The sequence below is a fragment of the Anolis carolinensis genome, chromosome 1 (genome assembly GCF_035594765.1).
Source record: "Anolis carolinensis isolate JA03-04 chromosome 1, rAnoCar3.1.pri, whole genome shotgun sequence".
NCBI classification, from domain to species: Eukaryota; Metazoa; Chordata; class Lepidosauria; order Squamata; family Dactyloidae; genus Anolis; species Anolis carolinensis.
The window spans coordinates 40,134,749-40,155,252 of record NC_085841.1 but is presented as its reverse complement, the minus strand read 5'-3'; the positions used below and the strand labels follow the sequence as shown (position 1 = coordinate 40,155,252).

The following is a 20,504-nucleotide window of genomic DNA, read 5'->3' as shown; positions in this document are numbered from 1 at the left end:
GGAAAACCACAAAAAAGAGGATCTAGCCAGTTAGGGGGTCTAAGAGAGGAGTTTGCACTACATAATCTGTACTCCCAATTTAACTGTCAAGGCTGCACCTATGGAATCCTGGGATGTGTATTATCCCTGTCTGAGAATTCTGAACACTCCTCCCTAAATTACAAATTCTAGAATGTAATTTGAAGAATTAATCATGGCTGCTAAAATAAAATTATTGTATTATAGGTATGCAACATAAATGGGCACCAGGTCTTAGGACACCGGCTGCGATCTCTGGAAATTCCACTCCAGGGACTCTTTCAGACTGCACAGCTGAGAGAACTCAGTCAGAGTTACAAAACTACAAACTCCAGGATTCCATAGGATGCAGCCAGGTCATTAATGTAGAATCATGCTGCCCTAATTGTGTCGCGGAAAAGGGCCTCAGGCCTTTAACAGAAGTAAATCTCATGAAAAGAAGTACAGACATAAAAGTTTGATTTACATATGTGACATGGCTTAAAAGCTCATTCCCAACTGTTCAAATATTCATTTTGAAGGTGTCTGCATGTGTGGTGGGGATATGAGACCTGGTGGGAACAGTAGCACTCTAATGTTTTAAAACCCGATTGGGCTCGCATTTAAGTCCTGTCTGGAACTGCCCTGAGTGGAAAGAAAGAACAGCAGGCAAGCCCAAGCCCTATTTCAGCCCTAACTATTTGCTCCAGGATGTTACCCCTTTTGGCACAAAAGCAACTTACAAAATGGGCCTCATTCTTGATTAGCGGTTTCTGTAATAGTTGTTTCTTACTATAACTGTAATAATTGTTATAGCACGTACTGTACTATTAGAAGTTATTCTAATTACTGTGATTATGGGTCCAAATATTGCTTGATATTGCAATTACAACCTGTTCCTATTACTGTAATTGTTTACTATAATTGTTCTTCTTATTATAATTTTACACATTATTCTTTACCACATTGATATTTTACTACATTGTTTCACTTGAATTCAAGCCCACTCTGAAGCCATCACTTTTTATCTCCACTACAGCATTTGTTCAAATTATTCCTGTGTCATCTGGAAAGCCCACAAATCTCTCCCATTGCTTTTTTCCTCAGTCTTTCGTCTCCCTATCTTTGCTGATCTCCACATATATTTATTTCACGTTTCCTTCTCCTGAGCTTCCTGGCCACATAAAAACAGTATTATGACTGTTTTCTTGCTCATTTTTAGAGTTGCCATACTTTAGTTCTGCACGTCGAGTCAGCCATATCTGCAAAATTGTTTGCTCATTAAACAGATCATTATATGGTTGACCAATGTGTGCTCATGTGCATGTGTGGAATGGGAACACATCAATTTCATGCTCAAAAGAATTAAGCACTGGAAAGAGAGTGTAGAATTTTTTAAAACTTCTTTGCATGTTATGCAGTCTAAAATATTTGTGTGGCCCCATTTCTTGATCATATTTTATTCTTGCAGAGCGCCTCTACCATTAAAAGCTTTAGGTAACAAAGATGAATGACAGGATGGAATATATTCAGAGGATGGCAACCAAGAGAGTAAAAGGTCTGGAAGCCAAACCCTCTGAGGAGTGCTATAAAGAGCTGGATATGTTTGACCTGGGGGAAGAGAAGATTAAGACATGGCATGGTAGCCGTGTTAAAATATTTTAAAGGATGTCCAGAAACTAGGCCGTGAAGCAAGACATTGTAACTACAGAAAAAGAAATTTCACTTAAACAGAGCTGTTCAAAAGTGGAATATGACACCTCAGAGTGTGGTGAAGTCTTCTTCTTGTGAGTTTTTTAAACAGAGGCTAGATGGGAGTTGGAAGTGCTTTGATTTTATCTGTGAAATGGAAACAATACTCATTATCAAGCCAATATTGGGAAACAGCTTTATATGCTTAAAAATATCACTGTTTTCACATTCAGTTCCCAGAATTATTTCAGACCACACAGACCAATGCCTTGCAGGCAGGTTAAAATCAATACAACCTCAAAATGTGTTATTAATCACAGTTCTGGCTCAACATGTATTTATACCATTATCTTTGGTATATCCTCCAGGCTGTGTCATTTTCAAGTATCAACTTATTTTCTGCCACCTCAGCAGTCTAAGAAATCCTTGCCCTGAACCCAGAAGTATGAGACCATGTGGGAGGTAGTTTGGCCAGACAGCTATAAATATGACCTGCTTGTTGGAGAACCCAAGGCATCAGGGTCAGATGTAACAACAGTGATGCTGCCCGTAAGGGCAAACCCAGTTTGTGGGTTCTGCATCCTGTTTATTTTCCTTTTCCAGCTTACAAACACCCACTAATGACAGTCTCAGCCTAGGCTCAAGCAAATGGATTTGTCAGCTAAATGCTTCATGCAGAGCCAACTGCGTGCATTTCTAACAAATTAATCTGGTATTTACTTGTAATTAATCTGGCATATCATTATTTCTTCAGTGTAATTAAGTTACGACTTTTGCTGTTGTTTTTTTAATCAAGGTGGAAGCAAAACTCGCTTTGCATATATTGACTCTCTCAGCTGCCATCCTTCACAATCTGAACACGAAGCTTACTATCAGGATGCCTGATTCCAAGACCTCTTAATAAGATTTGCAGACAGGTCCCCATGTTCTTGCCCAACACGACATCACCATAACACGTGAGCCTTGATGCTTGACAACAATTGCCACAGTTTTTATGTTCATTATTCCCATTCCCGCTTCTCTTGAGGTGCAAATTGCACTGATAAGATGAGAAGGAAATGTTGACACCGATGACCTAAATATCATGTGAGGGAAGTGGCAGAGGGGGAAGGAAATGGCTTTTCTCAGCATTTACCCATGTAATGTGTGAACATACCTTCAGGCAAGCAAAACTCTGGTACTTCTTAGAGTCACTCAAAAAATTTAGCTCTCTGTGTCAATGAGAGTTACAGAGATTTTCAGGAAAAGCAAAGCCCCACTAATGCTCAACAGCCTCGGTATACATTCAGATCATCAATACTCCTGAAACAGTGGGCCCTGGGAGTATTTGAAAGTACAGAAAGCTTACAAAAGGGGTTTTGAAATTGGCAGATAAAAGCTAAAGCGGGATATTACCAGAAGCCCTAGTTGATTGGGCTCACAAAGACATACATGCTTACAGTCACCATCCCATCCTGTTCCCAAAATAAGCTATCCAGCAGACAGGATTAATTTGACTTCATGCTAATCCCTTGCTGGCTAACTGGCTCACCTGATTAGGTGCATGCTTGACACCAGCAGCCAGTCACACCGTTCCAATAGATTTGTTCCTTGACGGGTCTCAAGGACTGTTCTCCCGCCTTCCTTCCTCTGCGGACACAAGAGAGACTGAGGACAGGCTATAGATAGGAAAGTTTTCCCAGCTGTACAATTAGCCTTCAATCTGTTTTTTGCAAATGCAAGTGGCTATAGCAAAAAACTATCTGGACAACAGCTTCAGACAGGCAGGGAAATTCATTCTACAAATATCTAACCTAAGCAAATCCTAGAATGCTGAGTGGATAAGGTAGGCAGCACAGTTAGGTTTTTTTATGGCACAGCAGCATCAGGCCATATTGAGCTGTATACTCTTTCGGTGATTTGAGCAGCTGTCTCTAAGTTTCCATTCTGTTCATACATAAAACATTCTCCTGTTGGCAACCAGGTCTCTTTAGCATCCAAGGACTTTAAAAGAGAGAGATAAAGAAGAAACACCAGCCAAATGGCTTTTTTGAAAAAGCAAAATGACACAAATTGTGCCAACCCAGACAAGAATGGGCAACGATTCAGCAGCAGAACACCTCATTTTGTATGTATAGTAATCCCCTCAAGGTAGGGCTGGAGAGCTACTGCTAGTCAGTGTCAATAATGCTAGAGAAATAGATGGTGTGACTCAGGAAGAGCCAGTTTCCCACGTTCCTACATTGCTGGGCTTTTGGAAACATTTTGCTAGCAGCTGAAAAATATAGACACTGGCCAGGGATTTTCTGGAAGGGGAATTTAAATTCTGGCACTCTTTTTCTTTGTAAGAGTCATGATCACCTATTAAATCACCAGAATAACTGATAGGCTATGGAAACTGAAGACCCATCCTACACTGCCAAATAATGTAGTGCAGAAGGCACATTAGCCTGGGGCCATCCAAAACATGCTCCAGGCTAATGAAAGTTAACCCAAAATAAACCTGTCAAAATACCAGCAAAGGACTGGATCTCCTTTGAAGATCCAGACCTTTGGTGGTGAAATGGCTGTGGACACTGCTATCAGAGATCACCATGTGCGATCTCAGGTGGTAGTCTCCAACCCAGGGAGGTGGGGTTGCAGTACCACCCACCCCTCCCTGCAAATTTCACTTCCAAACAGCTCAGAAATGATGCCACAGTGCTGTAAGGAAATACAAGAAAGAAATCTCTCTATTAGCTTGGCACAGAACTTTTGTCATGTTGATCCAACAAGTGAGTTATTATTTACAGTATTTGTTGGTTTGTCTTAGTTATATACCAAATTCCTCCCAAAGTGGGACCCAAGCCAGCACACTATTGAGCTTATATTGGTATTACTTGGTGTATGTGTCCACACACCTTGTAGGAAAGAATATTACCCATAATCATGATGAGTCCCAAAGTCTATCAGTGCATGGTTTGTTTCATCAGAAGAAATTTACTCCATGTTGGGAGGAAAGTATAAATTGAGTAATTAAAGAAAAAAAACCTCCATGTCCAACTCTTATTTGTTACATTTATATTATACCTTTCTTCCAAGGTAGCATAAAAGGCTCTTTTCCTTTCTATTTTTTTCTCACAACTCTGTGAAGTGAGAGAGAAAGAATACATCTACACTATAAAGTTAAAGCCATTTTACCCTACTTCCATAGCTCAGTGTTTTGGAGCAATGCTGTGGGTAACCGTAGTTTGGTAACATAGCAGCACTCTTTGACATAAAAAGTTGTGTAGTCCAAGGGTCCTCAAACTTTTTCAGCAGAGGACTGGTTCACAGTCAACTTAGACTTGTAATACTATAACTCCCATGTTCCCATAGCATTGAGCCATGACAGTTAAAGCCACTCTGAGTTGTTGTGAGCTGCCCCGAGTCCCTTTTGGGAGAGGGGGCAGGATATAAAATAATAATAATCGAGTTGCTATTATTATTATTATTATTATTATTATTATTATTATTATTATTATTATTATTATTACTCGATGTCAAATTACATTAATTCTATAGTGTAGATGCACCCAAAGACAGGCCCAAGGCAATCCTGTGAGTTATGGTTTACTGAAGACTGGAACCTCAATCATTCAGGTCCCAAAACAAAAACAAAAAAATCAAGAAAAATAATTTTCTATCTGCAGTTTTTGTGGGTATAATTGATTATGATTCTCTGAAACTGTCTAACCTCTATCACCCTCCTCCCTCCCCACACATACAAAATGCTGCACCAAAATATGAGACTATTGCTCAAATTAAGAATTTTTCTAGATTTCCAGTGCATCCACAGAGTCAAAGAAAGAAGTTACATAGCAGCACAAGTGCTGATATCTGGTACAAACGTCCTGACTGGATGGCGAGAATTAGGACAAGGGACAGAAATGAGTGCAAAGAGGTTGGAGAGAGAGTACAAAACAAGTGAGTGAAACTGAGAAGAGTGAAGCTAAGGAAGTAGTGAAGATGACAGATTAGGTAATTGGAAGAGAAACAGAAGTAGAGATTACCGAAAGCCTCAAGAGACAAGAAGATTAGATTAAGAGAAGAAAAGAGGTGACCCCAGGTTAGAAAGCAAGCAAGCAACCTTTCTTAACCTTGTCAATAAGAACTCAACATAGGATTCATAACTGTCCCCAGTCCTGTTTCTAAATCCTTCCTGAGAAAATGAAACACATTACTTTGAAGCAACCTGTTCATTGTTAGCTCCAAATCAAGAAACTGGTTCAATCTCTGAATACAAACCAGGATTGCAATAAAAGCACAAGTCACAGTTTGGTCTGACAAACTATGGTGGTATTATATCATGATTTTAGAATAGGAGAGAAAGGAATATGCATGACCACAGTACTCTTTTTCACTCCAGCAAATCATGGTTTATCCGAGTAAGAAAATATTGTCTGGTTCAATGCCCAGCCCAATGCAACAATCATTGTCCAGCATAGCTGATGTTCAACCCAACACTTGCTCCAAGATTTTCAGGGTTGGAATTTTTTTTAAAAGTCATGTTTTGACTCCTAAGCTATGTTTAATTTCAATGATATTTTAAAAACAAGACAGATTTACAATCCACAGTAAACCATAGCTAATATTATGCTACAATGAAAAGTTTGAGACATAAGACTAAATTTCAAATAACTGAAAACATGGACCTCTTCCTCATAACTGAGCCAGAAGAGAGGACACTAGACAATTCATAGGCACAAGGTTCATTCCTGTAATGCCAAATCATGGGTTCCTGTTGCATGTAGCAACATGATGCTTTTACTGTCAGAATGAATTCACCAAACTATTATATGATTCTATGATTTAAGAGGATGAACCTGTTTTGATGGGAAATTCAGGCTAAAGAAAAGGGAAACTATTTTAAGCAGACAGATTGACAAAGTTGATGGCAACATCACCTATTTATCTTAGACATGGAGGCTTGAACTCCCATATCTTCAAAAATGTGGTTGTTGATTTGACTTATTGCTGAATAAAGATGTAGCAGGAGAAAAATGACTAGAGGAAAACAAAATCTCTAACTATTCAGTGGTTTTTCTAAAGGACTATACAGTTAAGATTCAATTCAACAGCAAACTCTAGTCTAAGGGATGCTTTCTCTGCAGAAGAACACAGTATATAATGTCCCAAAAAGTAAATTTTATTATGTAATTTCAAAGAGTGTATTTCTTGTGCAACTCTTTTTGCTGTTATGTGTGCAAAACAATTTATTGTTTTCAATAACTTCTCCACAATGAGCTGAAATTTTGAGTTTATCTACAGGTACGTATTTTTTTGAATTTTTTATCACACATTTGCAAATGAAGTAGGAGAAAACATGAAAAATTCTGTAGATTCTTGAAATGTATTATTAACATCATCATCATTAAATTAAGCAATTTTAATAACACCATCTTGCTCACTCGTTGCATGATACAGAGCAAAAAAGAAAAGTAATAGTTCATTGGAATATATTTTCAGACCTAACAAAATGCTATACTGTTGTTAATAATTCTGAATTCCTGAATGCAGTGGATGAACAAATGTAGTTGGATTGGAAACCAAAAGAGGAACATTTATTCAAGATTCTATCTTTCTGCAAGAATCCTATTGGTGATTTAGTTGAAATCTGCTCTTGTCTGCAAATTTCAACGCAATATATATTTTTCTTCTCCATAAAAACTTATTGTTGGTAACAGTTGTCAGTTGAACCTCACCTAATAGTAAAGTAAGTAAGTAAAAGTTAAGTAAGGTGGCCCTATGAATGACATACAAAGAATCCACTGGAGTTTGGTTCTGGGATCTCCTGTGGATACTAAAATTCATGGATGCAGAATTATGCAGAATTATGCAGTCCCATTATGCAGAATGGCATAGGAAAATACTGTCCCTTAAATAAATTGGCAAAATTAAGATTTGCATTTTGGAAAATATATTTTGCATATTTTCAAACTGTGAAGAGTTGAACTCATGGATACAGAAAGTCAGAAAGTCCAAAACACCTTGTTCCCGGCCCTGTTCAGGTTTTGTGGCTTCCTTGATTGAATCACTGCATTTATAATACAACAATCCTCTTTTCCTGGTACTTTCCATTTTACTGAAAATAACTGCCTCTTACAGTAAGTAATATTAACATCTAGAATCCACGATGATGATACTAGAATTAAAATGTACCGTATATGTCCAGAGTACAATAGTCTCCATTTAGTCATTTTGATTTCTAGTAAGAGTTCAGGTTTCACTTTTTGTCAGACCTATTTATTGGCAATTTTGACAATTCATGGTATTCATATAATTATCTTCCAGCACCACAATCTCATAATTGTGGAGCCATCTCATTGTAGAGAAAGGACCAGCAGATGGTAATGCACCTTCTGTTCAAGTGAGGCCTGTCCTCTTCTACATTTGGATACACTCCCATTGTTGTATGGTGTTCCATCAAGGCATTTCCAACTTATGGCAGGTTTAACGCAAACCTATCATGGACATTCTTGGCAAGATCAGTTCAGAGGGGGTTGCTTTGCTTTCTGAAATGAAAAGAGTGTGACTTGTCCAAGGCCATTCAGTGGATTTCCATGGCCAAGTTAGAATTAAACCCTTGATCTCTGAAACTGTAATCCAGTGTTCATACCAGAACGCCAGGCTGACTGTACCGTCACCACCACCACCAAAGTTTACAGCTACAAAACATTGGGGGGGGGGGGAGGCTATAAGTCAGTGGTAGTAAAGGCTTTCCCAGTCATCTCCAGATAAAATAACTGTAACTCGAAAATCCCTCTGCTTGAAACCCTGGAATATTTCCAGTATAGTACTGTGCTAGACAAACAGATACAATAGTTTTCTGTGTTCTTGTAGACAAGGTAATAAAAATTAGCCCAGTACTGCTGTTAAAATTGGGTGTTGTTTTCGGAGCACATTCACCTTGAATGTTTTTCTTTGCATCTATGTAATCTTGAAAATTGTTGCTCAAATTAAATGAAGTATTTTCCATGTTACCATTTAACACTGGAGAAACTGCAACACAAAGCAGATCTTTTGAAAAGATGGTATGGAAGTGGTTATAGCTTTTACATTTAAGAAAAAACCTATGAAAGTACAGCAAGACTCAGTGCAGCACAGCAGCGTGCAACTACGACATAACTATCACAATGGTGAATCATTCTCAGAGCCAATACTGCCAGAACTCTTGTACCTCAGCAGAGTCTTTTGTTGCTGATACACCTCATCCTGGGTTCTGTGGGGCCAATTACAACTGAATATTGCAAACACAAACACAAGCTAACAACAATACGGAACTTATGCACTATCCCAAAAGTTCTAAGTATCCAATGAGGTTGTATTGCAACATTTGGATGCAAATCTTAAAACCCTAAATAAAAAATGCAAAACAGATGGAATATATAACAGAAATTCCATCATAAAGAATTTCCCATTTATGTATTACAGTATTTACCCTTCTAAATACATAACTGAAAATTGCTATTGTTGCTATATGCCTTTAAGTGATTTCCAACTTTTGACAACCCTAAGAAAAATTTATCATGTGGTTTTCTGAGCAAAATTTGTTCAGAGGAGGTGTGCCTTTTACTTTTTTCAAGAATAACTGAAAATATCACTGCCTTATTCAAGGTGAAAGGGGCCCACTTCTTATCTCTGCCAACCGCAGCTCCTCAAACAGCAAATACAGCCCTTTCTTTAGGTTTTCCACACTCACTGTGCCATTCCAGCAACTCAGAGGGCTTACACTGAAATCTTACCATTAAATTTTAAATAGTAGTTGGGGGCCTATTTCTCAGGATTCTTGAACAGGGGATTCCTACAAATGGCAAAGGATTGGACTAAATAGCTTCTGGAGTCTCTTCCAACTCTAAGACTCTACTGTAATAAAAGTCAGACTGGCAACTCAATGTAATGACAGCACTGCAATAGATAAACATCTGCCATCATACCCAAGAGGAGCAGACTAGCTTACTGAGTGCAAGGCAGGTTACATGCGATGCTCATTAAAAAAAAGAGCTTCCTGCACAAACAGTTGGGATTTCTAACATAATAATAATAATAATAATAATAATAATAATAATAATAATAATAATAACAACAACAACAACAACAACAATACTTTATTTATTTATTTACAACATTTCTGCCCTGCCTTTCTCAACCCCAGAGGGGACTCAAGGTGGCCCCATCTCCCTAAGGGGACTCAGACAGGCTTACAACAGCATAAATAACACAACATGTAAATAACACAACAACATGGAAATGTCCTGAACCATGAAGATTTTCCACACTGTTCATCAATGTTTCCTAACAACCTGGAAAACCAATTTTGGAATTTTGATCAAATATTTTTCCATTTTTTCATCTCTAGCTCTGAGATATTACTCTAAACTTCCTCTGAAGCACCACTACAGAGTCACCCCAGGGCAAGGCCAAGAATAACCAACTCTACATCAACCACTGCAAGGTACTGGGAAAAAGTTGACAGCTCTCACATAAGCATCCGTCAGAGCTGCCAAATAAGTGCACAGCTGCCTGGGGCCTATCACATAAAAGGAGATCTAGACATCTCTTTTTGACAAGGGCCTTCTCAAAGCTGGATCCTGTAAAGCTGCCCAAGATCATGGCTGCAAATGCAGCCCCACTGTAAATACAGCCCCCAAAAGCATTTTACTTAGGAGTAAAAAGAAACCAAGAAATATGAACAGAGCTTGCCCTCAAGGACAAAACTGAAATAGAGGGATAAAATTGCCCAGGTTTTGCCCCACAATAACACTCAATTATGCAATGCAACCAGGCTTCCACATTCCTGAAAATGGACAGTTACATATTAGCATCTACTACCTCTTTCTTTATTCTTATTCAAAATCCCAATAGTTACTGTGCAGACAGAGAGTGGATGTATTTTTCAATCAAATATATACCTGCCTGAACTACCCTGATGGGGTTGTCTTCGATGGGCATTTAAGACCCATGGACTGTAAAAAAAAAAAAAAAAAAACCTGTTCCTGATAGAATTATATTGCCAGAATATTTCTTTTTCTTTGTATGGATCAGCACAGCTACCTGCATTTTTGGAGTGTGGTTATGGGAAATGTCAAGATAAGTGTTTGCATTTCCAACTTTTATCACCAGACCAAAGGTGTGGAATGCTTCAAAATGTTTGGACTAATATGTACGAGGGTTAAGGCATCATCGCCAAAACGCTGCGTTGCGCAGCTGCGGGAAGGGGTGAATGGCTGGTTGAGGATGCAAACGGCAGAATTTTGTGGGGAAGGAGTTGCCAAGCTCATTCATCGTTATGACAAGTGCCTAGATTTGAATGGTGACTATGTTGAGAAGTGGTATTTGGGTGTAGCTTTCAACTGCATATGGTAAATGTTTTCTCCTATACTTTGTTCATTTTAAAGTCCAAAATGTAATCTACTTTCTGGATAGCCCTCGTATGTTAGATTTAGGTTTTAATTTCCTAGACAAAAGGATGAGAGCAACCCTGTAGCTTTAAACAGTATTATATTCTATACTGGAACATGACAGAAGAATAAGAAAGACAAGTAAGTTTGCAACAGCAGGAATTAACAGAAAGATTAAAGCATTGCCCTCCAGGTGTGGGACAGGTTAGACAAACTGTAGCCCTGGCAAGGAACTTTGGAATTTGCAGTTCAAGAACGCCATATGACATTACTTTCCTCACCCTCAGTGTTGGCTCTGATTCAGAAATGCAGCCTTCTTCTCATAAGCACATTTTTAGAAACATGCAAAGCATTAAGCATATTCATTCATGGGTCTGACACAAGCAAGATGTTAATTTTAAATTTCAATGCTGAAAATACTGGAGATTGGAAAGGGTCACTCTTATTTATTTATTTAATTGCAGTATTTATATTCTGTCCTTCTTACCCCGAAGGGGACTCAGGGCAGATGACATACAAGGCAAACCTTCAATGCCATATAAACATAAAGACAGAGAAAGACACAGAGGCAATTTAACCTTCTCCAGCTTCCAGCTTCCTGAGGGTATGCTCGATTCCGGCCACAGGGGGAGCAGCTGCTTCATCGTCCACTGTGATGCCAACTTCCTCATTCCAAACACTGCTCAATGAGTTTTAAGGTGTCGTAAATTAGTTAAATTAGCCTCCCCACATAGTGGTACCTAAATTTCCTACTTGATAGATGCAACTATATTTCGGGTTGCTTAGGTCAACAACAAGCAGGGGCTATTTCTTATTTTAATGGTCGGGTGCTCACTCCGACACGCGCTGGCCTCGAACTCATGACCTCTTAGGTGATTTATTGCAGCTGGCTACTAACCAGCCTGCGCCACAACCCGCTCTATAATTTCTATTTTTTCTCTCTCTCCCACAACAAGCTTGAGGTTTTCTCCACCAGAGGCAGATTGGAAAGTCACTAAATACCCTTAAGACACCAGGTCTCATCTCAACTTGGAAGCTAAACTTAATCAGATCCAGTTAGTATCTGGATAGGAAATGGCCAACCAAACCCAGGTGATATAGGCTATTTTTCAGAGGTAGGAACTGGCAAAACCACCTCTATGATTCCTTACCTTTCAAAACCCTGTCAAATCCATGAGTTCACTATAAGTCAACAGGCAACTTGAAAACATACCGCTGGAGGAGCCACTTAGTTGCTAAGTATTTCTTTCCTGAATTAAACATTCTATTCCAATTGCAAGGCTCACATCAGTTATTACTAACCTCACCTGGATTAATCTTAACCAGGAATTCCATTTTTTAAATTATCATTATTAAAGTAAGATTGATTGCAAAAAAAATCAACATTTGAAATGGGGAAACACATTTTTTTCATAGCTGAGATTTGAAGGGAGGAATGCTGACAGGAGATTCTGGAAGTTGTAGTTCAAACAAAGAACCTACTGTAACTGGGGTTTTTTTTTATTTTTGTGGTTGTTTTGAATTGTATGCTCTTGTTTCATGTTTATTATTCTTTATTATGTTTAATTTGTTGTATGGGTTCCTTGCTATGTCAGAAACCGCCCTGAGTCCTCTCGAGGAGATAGGGTAGTATATAAATAAAGTTTTAATATTATATTATTTATTATTACTCTGACATCTGGGAGGCAGATCTGAATAACACTCTATTTGTGAAAGCTGACAACCTTCAAGAAGACTGTTATGGGCATGAAATGCCTGCTGCAAAAAATAAGAAGGAAACATCCCGTAAAGGCTGCTTGTTCTGTTTCGTGGCCAGAACATTCCCAGCCATTGACACTAGTGGAAAGCTTGATTAATCCACTGCCTGTTGGTTTTATTATTGCTCATTTAAGTCTATGCAAAAGATAAACATATTCAGAACTTTCATTTCATTTTTTTTAAATCACTAGGTTGGTCTAAGACTGCAAGCCACACAAAAATCATTAAGCTTGGACAATTATTAAGCCTAGGACGAAAGTGAGAGTCAAAAAACGGCATAACCTTTTGCAAACAAAAAGAATTCATGGAAAAACAAGGTTGCTGTGCTGTGCAAAGATCAATGAGGTCATTAGAACATACAAAGAGTTGTTTTTAAAAATAGAAAAGCGGAAGGAACAGAAATGATACAAAATATGCATGCATGGAAACTGATTTTGAGACAGTTTCACACAAATGTTAACATCACCTGGTGACTGGACTTTCACTGGTGCATGAATGAATGGGCCACAATGGATATAATGTTACAGGGGAAACATGCACCGTCATTGTGTGCCAACATAACCAGAATGCTATTTAACAGTCACTTCACACACATTCTGTCCACTCTCAACAGCCAATTTATAATTAAGTACAGAGCGAGCAACAAGTAATGTGGGAACTCATTCTTAGCATGCCAAAGCTGGGTTTTTTTAAAGCTATCTGAAAATAGAAGATTGGTGAAAGACAGGAAAATCCTTTATGATCAGATCTTGGATTGTGGGGCTTATATTTCAAGGAGTTGACACTCTGCCACGAATACAGATGTCATACCTGTAGAAGTCAACCCCTTGCATTTGGTCTGTAAAGTTTCAACTGGACTGAGCAAACATGATCATTTTCTGAAGCACTATGCACAGGGCCACTATAAATAAATAAATCATGGTATGTACAGTACAACACACAGCCCTTTATATCTATGGGGATACTTTCTGGAAATTGACTCCTATAGAAATGAATGAATTCCACCTTAAATTATCATGGAGTTAAACTGAAGGACTTAGAACATTTCTTGAGAGGTCAAATTTTGTTGGCTGCAGGTAGGCAATGCTTTTAATGTTAGCTGCTTTGAGTCTCCTTATGGAGAGAAAAAGTGGAATATAAATAAACATAAACAACAATAATAATAATAATAATAATCAGTGGAATCACAGGTATTGATTCCACATATATGGGGATTTAATTGCAGTCTTAATCATAGAGGCATAGAATACTGTTCTTTAAGGACCTCGTCACACAGAGGATGGCCTCTGTTTCTACACACTTCAAAGATGCAATCTCATTGATCTCATCAAACGACACCCATCCCATCCCACGGGCTGGCCATGGGATTCTGTCCCCACAATATGTAGAAATGGGTGGGTTTTAAAGATGGGCTGGAATCAACTCCATTCATCTCCCTGCACGTAGAAACACTTAGAAGCAAACATTTTGTATGGAATGAGAAATAGTGCATTTGCCCATTTTCAATGTTTCAGTGTGAGCATACATGTGGGCAGTCTTTTCATGCGTCTCAAGGCTCCTTCTGCTGCCATTACACATTGGACACAGAGAAGGACTAGAAAATAATTATTTTCTCCTTTTTTAAAAAAAATGTCACTGGAACCATGCAAATTAAAACCTTTGAAATTTAGCAATTGTACATTTTTTAAAATAATGTAAAAAATCTGTGATATGGGCACTCCATGGAATAGGAGGGAAAAACAGAAGCCTCCTCCCATTTCGTTGTTCATGGACTGCCCATGTCACAGAGGATTTTTTTAGTTGTCGAAGACTTTCATAGCTGGAATCACTGGGTTGTTACAAGTTTTTCGGGCTGTATGGCCATGTTCCAGTAGCATTCTCTCCTGATGTTTCACCTGCATGTGTGGCAGGCATCCTCAGAGGTCTGAACAAACCTCTGAGGATGCTTGCCACAGATCTAGGTGAAACGTCAGGAGAGAATGCTACAGGAACATGGCCATACAACCCCAAAACACACAACAACCCAGTTTTTAGTAATTTTTTAAATTGTGAAATTCCTTAATTTCTAAGGTCTACAATTGTGCAGTTACAGCAACAAAAAAACAAAAAAGGAGGATAGGTATGTGATGAGGAACAAAATACAAAATTTAAGTAGAAATGGGCAGAGGAGCACCATGCGTGATGACCAAGAATAAATTCTCCATCTTCTTTCAAGACGGAATGCCACCGAATATGACGGGACAAAGATGCTACTATCCACTTCCCCTTGTGTGTTGAGGTCCTAAGTTTTATTTGGCAAGAGTAACACTTCGCACCTGAGATATACTCCAAATTATGACAAACCCACATGGGGGGAAAATTCACACATTGGCTAACATTAGTCTCAAGTCACTTTGCCAAATGGGTTTAAACTAAAAAAGTAAAAAAGACTGAAGTTTGACCATTTGTTTAACCATATAGCAGAATCGTACAACTGTTGGCTATGAGAGAAGTGCTAGTGTGTTAGATGGGAAGTGTAAAATCAGAACACAACGGGATTGGCTCCCAAGTCAAGCTCAACAGTATTGCATTGTGTAACATTTTAAAATAGTAAGCCTGCCATGCTATCCAGACCTATCTGGGAGGAAGTCCCCCTGAAATCAATGGGATTCAGTTCTGAGTTGACATTCATACAGTAAAGGCATTTTTCAGACATTAACTCAAAAGAGTCCCACCCTTTCCTTGCGACAGTTGTGTATACACATGCAAATGTCTTCAATGCAGGACTAAGTGAAAAGCTAATCAATTTTACACGAAATGTACAGTCTGGAAGGCATCACCTTTGAACATTTTTACTGCTGGCAAGAAAAGCAAAAGACTGACAGTTTTGAAATCAAACGTGGGCTCTTGCCAGTCTGAGTTTTACATTCATTCAAATTACAGACCTAGGAAATGCAAGAAGAAATAATTTTAAACTTCACTCATTTAACCATTTCAGACCGCAACTGGTGACACTGAAGTGAAACATTTAAAGGCATTAAGACCATTTCATCACAAATAACGCTTAATTATTTTTTAACAGTTTCCCACCTCTGTAATTTTAAAGTAAAATCCACGTTGGTTAAGTGTACATTTGACTTAAAACTGGCTGTCTGCCATTTCTTTTGGTCCCAGAGAAAGAGAGGCTGCAAGCGATTCCAGTCTAGGGGGGAAATGCTTGAGCATCACATGGGAAAACACGCTCAAGTTGAGCAGAAGGGGGAAAACACCCAGCCTCCATTCTGGCCTCACTTCAATCAAGAGTTGCACTTCAAGAGACAGAGAGCACCTAATTCTGGGAGGAGGTTTCTGGCTCCCGTTCATCCCAAACAAGCCTTATCTTCCCTTTGCACCCTGCCAGAAGCAGAAGGTGGGGGCCAACAGGGCAGGGGCGCATTGCAGGGCGCTTGCTTCAATTTTTATTCAAAGGGGGAGGGATCTTTATACATAAGGCTGTGTGCATTGAACACACCCCCAGAAAGACTTCTTTTTTAAAAAAAAATATTCAATTTACCTTGTCTCTAAATTTCTTGTCTTTAAAAACACATATGCTTCTACCTCTACTTCAAACACCTTTTCTGGACAAGACATAAGCAACATCAGTGCGCCAAAGAAAATACTACAATGGAGTGCACCCTAATGCTGTTTGACATCCCTTTATCTGCCAGGGTTCAAATGTGTTGTCAAAGGCTTTCATGGCCAGAATCACTGGGTTGCTGTGAGTTTTCCGGGCTGTATAGCTATGTTCCAGAAGCATTCTTTCCTGATGTTTCACCTGCATCTATGGCAGGCATCCTCAAAGGTTGTGAGGTCTGTTGGAAACTAGTCATTAAGGTAAAGGTTTCCCCTGACGTTAAGTCCAGTCATGTCTGACTCTGGGGGTTGGTGCTCATCTCCATTTCTAAGCCGAAGAGCAGGCGTTGTCCGTAGACACCTCCAAGGTCATGTGGCCGACATGACTGCATGGAGCACCGTTACCTTCCCGCTGGAACGGTACTTATTGATCTACTCACACTGGCATGTTTTCGAACTGTTTTAGTTTGGCAGAAGCTGGAGCAACAACGAGCACTCACTCCGCTCCCGGGATTTGAACCTGGGACCTTTCGGTCTGCAAGTTCAGCAGCTCAGTGCTTTAACACACTTCGCCGCCGGGTTTATATATCTGTGGAAAGTCCAGGGCGGGAAAAAGAACTTTTGTCTATTTGAGGTAGGTGTGAATGTTTCAATTGACCACCTTGTTTAGCACTGAATAGCCTTTCAGCTCTGCTTCTTCCTGCCTGGGGGAATCGCACCTGCCTTCAACAGTTCTTTCTCCCACCCTGAACATTCCACAGATATATAAACCCCACTTGACTAATTTTCAACAGACCTCACAACCTCTCAGGATACCTGCCATAGATGCAGGTGAAACGTCAGGAGAGAATGCTTCTGGAACATGGCCATATAAGGCCAGATAACTCACAGCAACTCAGGGTTCAAGTGCTATGGGGATCCTGGGAGTTGTAGTTTCACAAGGTCTTTAGCTTTCTCTGCCAAAGAGCGCATGCGCCTCAGCAAATGACACCTCCTGAAATTCTATAGCCTTTAGCCTGGGCAGAGAAAAGTGGTGTCACACTGCATGAATTCTACAGCGGAGATGCAGCCTGACTCGAAGGCATTTACACCAGGCATGGGCAAACTTGGGCCCTGCAGATGTTTTGGACTTCAGCTCTCACAATTCCTAACAGCCTCAGGCCTTTTCCTTTTCCTGTTAGGAATGGTGGGAGTTGAAGTCCAAAATACCTGGACGGCCCAAATTTGCCCATGCCTGGTTTAATTAAAGCCATAGGAGGCTAGTTTCACTGCCTTGGAGTCATGGGATTGGTTGTTTGGGTGAGGTGCCAACTCTCTTTGGAAGAGGTGACAGCGGCAGACCTTGTAAAACTACATCTCCCCATCGCCATTGAGCTCTTGGCTATTCAAGCAGTATCAGAGGTGACAGAACTGTGTAGGTTGAGCCTTCCTTCCGAGAGAGGCAAGGCTGTGTTGTTGAAGGCTTTCATGGCTGGAATCACTGAGTTGCTGTGAGTTTTCCAGGTTGCATGGCTATGTTCCAGAAGCATTCTTTCCTGATGTTTCACCTGCATCTATGGCAGGCATGCAGTCATATCTAAATACTGCAAATAAATAAATAAGTCTGATAGAAAACTATGCAAGTGGGGTTTTTATATCTGTGGAAAGTCCAGGATGGGAGGAAGAACTCATGTCTGTTTGAGGCAGGTGTGAATGGTGCAATTTGAGAGTACAGAAATGTTGGACCACTCTAACAACCACGGTGTCAGACTACGCAGAGAAGCCACTGAAATCCGCAAGCGTGTGGACAATTTCAACAGAAAGGGGGAACCATGAAAATGAACAAAATCTGACCACCAGTATTTAAACAAAATTTTAAAATCAGTGAATAAAGAACAACACCCTGAAAACAGGGAAATTCCAGACAGCTAACACCTCCCAACAAAAGATTCCCCCAGGCAGGATAAAGCCAGACCCCGAAGCTGCAAGGCTTTTCAGTGCTAATCAAAGGTGGCCAATTGAAACATTCACACCTGATTCAAACAGACCAGAGTTCTTTCTTCCACCCTGAACATCCCACGGGCCAGCTGACACCTCCCAACAATTGATTCCACCAGGCAGGAAGCAGCCAGACCCTGAAGCTGCAAGGTATTTCAGTGCTGATAAGGTGGCCAATTGAAGCATTCACACTTGATTCAAACAGACCAGAGTTCTTTCTTGCACCTTGAACATTCCAGGGGCCAGCTAACAGCTCCCAACAAAGGATTCCCCCACGGAGGAAGCAGCCAGGCCTTGAAGCTTCAAGGCCATTCAATGCTAATCAAGGAAGCGGCCAGATTCTGTAGCTGCAAGGTATTTCAGTGGTAATCAAGGTGGCCAATTGAAACACTCCCACCTGCCTCAAAGAGACAAGAGTTCTTTCTCCCACAGATATACAAACCTCCCTTGACTAGTTTCCAACAGACCTCAGAACCTCTGAGGGTGCCTGCTATACTTAGGCGATCCCTCGTAGTTCGTGGATGATTGTCTTCCATCTCTGGTGTCTTGGGGGTGGGTTCTTAGGTAGCTGAAGAGACCTATACTTGATCTACATGTTCTCCCGCAGTGAGGGCATAGGTTTCCAGGTGGAAGGCAGTCCCGGTCAGGGTTGGCTTGACGGGCCTTCCTCTTGGCACGTTACTCCCTTAAGCCCTCCGTTCGTACCTCTTCCAACTCCGCAGCACTGCTGTTCACAGCTGACCTCCAATTAGAGCGCTCAAGGGCCAGGTCTTCCCAGTTGTCAGTGTCTATGCCACAGTTTTTAAGGTTGGCTTTAAGCCCATCTATAGATGCAGGCGAAACGTCAGGAGAGAGTGCTTCCGGAACATAGCCGCGGAAAACTCAACGCAACCCAGAGGCGAGGCTTCTCGCTGCGTCTCTCTTTCCTTCCATTCGGAGAGAGAGAGAGAGCAGCGGAGGCGCAACTTGGCGGCCCAAAGTGTGGCGAGGAAGTTTGGGGAGAAGAGAGGGAAGGGACGGGAGCGATGCCTCGCCTCCCCTCCGTCGCCTCTCTCTCTCTCTCTCTCTCTCGCTCTTTCTCCCTCCGTTTCCACCCCGCTGTCTCTCTACCTTTCCCGCTTTACCTTGGGCGCGCTGCTGGGGCTCTGCCCCCCGGTGTCCAAGCGCCTCCGCGTCCCCAAGAAGAGCAGCACCAGCGCCGCCACCCACGCCACGCTCAGCAGCCACCAGACCAGCCGTCGGTTCAGGCGCCTCATGGCCGAGGCGGAGGGAAGGGGGAGAAGAGCCCCCCGAAGGACGCGGGAGCCCGAGCCCTCTTCCCGGCGGAGCGCTACCGGCGCCGCCGCCTCCTCCGCCGCCTCTTCCTCGCGAGGGGCATGGCTCCAGCCCCAGCCTCCCTCCTGGCAGCCCAGGGAAAAGGAGGAGTCCCGGGCCGCCTTCGCTCCCTCCCTCCGAGCCGAGGAGGGGCTGGAGACTGCCTCTCGCTCGCTCTTTCGCTCTTATTCCGAGGGACAGCGACTCGCCTCCTTGCTTCCTTTCCTCCCTCCAGGGAGGAGGAGTAGAGGCGGGAAAGAGAGAGAGAGATTGAGAGAAGGAAAGGCTCCTCTTCCCCTCCTTCGCGGCACCGCAGCCGCTCGCTTCTCCTGCGCGACACGGAGGGGATTCGAGACAAAGCGGGAAGGCGAGGCTGAGATGCCTTTCCGGATGGATGGGGAACCGGACAGGCGAGAAAGAGACGAGGAGGGGGAACTTCGCAGCGCCTTTCTCGACTTTCTCGACTCGGCTTGCTTCTTCCTCAGCCAAGGAGCCTTTGGCTCCAAAGCCGGGATGTCTCCAGAGCAGGCACGGGCAAACTTCGGCCCTCCGGGTGTTTTGGACTTCAACTCCCACAATTCCTAACAGCCGGTAGTGGGAGTTGAAGTCCAAAACACCCGGAGGGCCGAAGTTTGCCCGTGCCTGCTCTGGAGACACACTTCGTAGGCCGGAATCACTGGGTTGCTGAATCCAGAATCATTCTCTCCCGACGTTTCGCCCGCATCTATGGCAGACATCCTCAGAGGTTGTGAGGTCTATTGGAAAATAGGCAAGTGG

General features: G+C 41.4%; 1 protein-coding gene across 1 annotated transcript in view; it reads right to left on the bottom strand.

Moving 5' to 3' along the window:
* The window catches only part of galnt14 (polypeptide N-acetylgalactosaminyltransferase 14), a 291,609-nt gene extending 271,579 nt beyond the window's left edge, over positions 1 to 20,030 (bottom strand). The window contains exon 1 of the mRNA XM_062973041.1: positions 19,538 to 20,030. Coding sequence (XP_062829111.1) covers positions 19,538 to 19,669 — 132 coding nt within the window. The 5' untranslated portion in view covers positions 19,670 to 20,030. The remainder of the gene's footprint in view (positions 1 to 19,537) is intronic.
* Between the last annotated feature and the right edge of the window lie 474 nt (positions 20,031 to 20,504).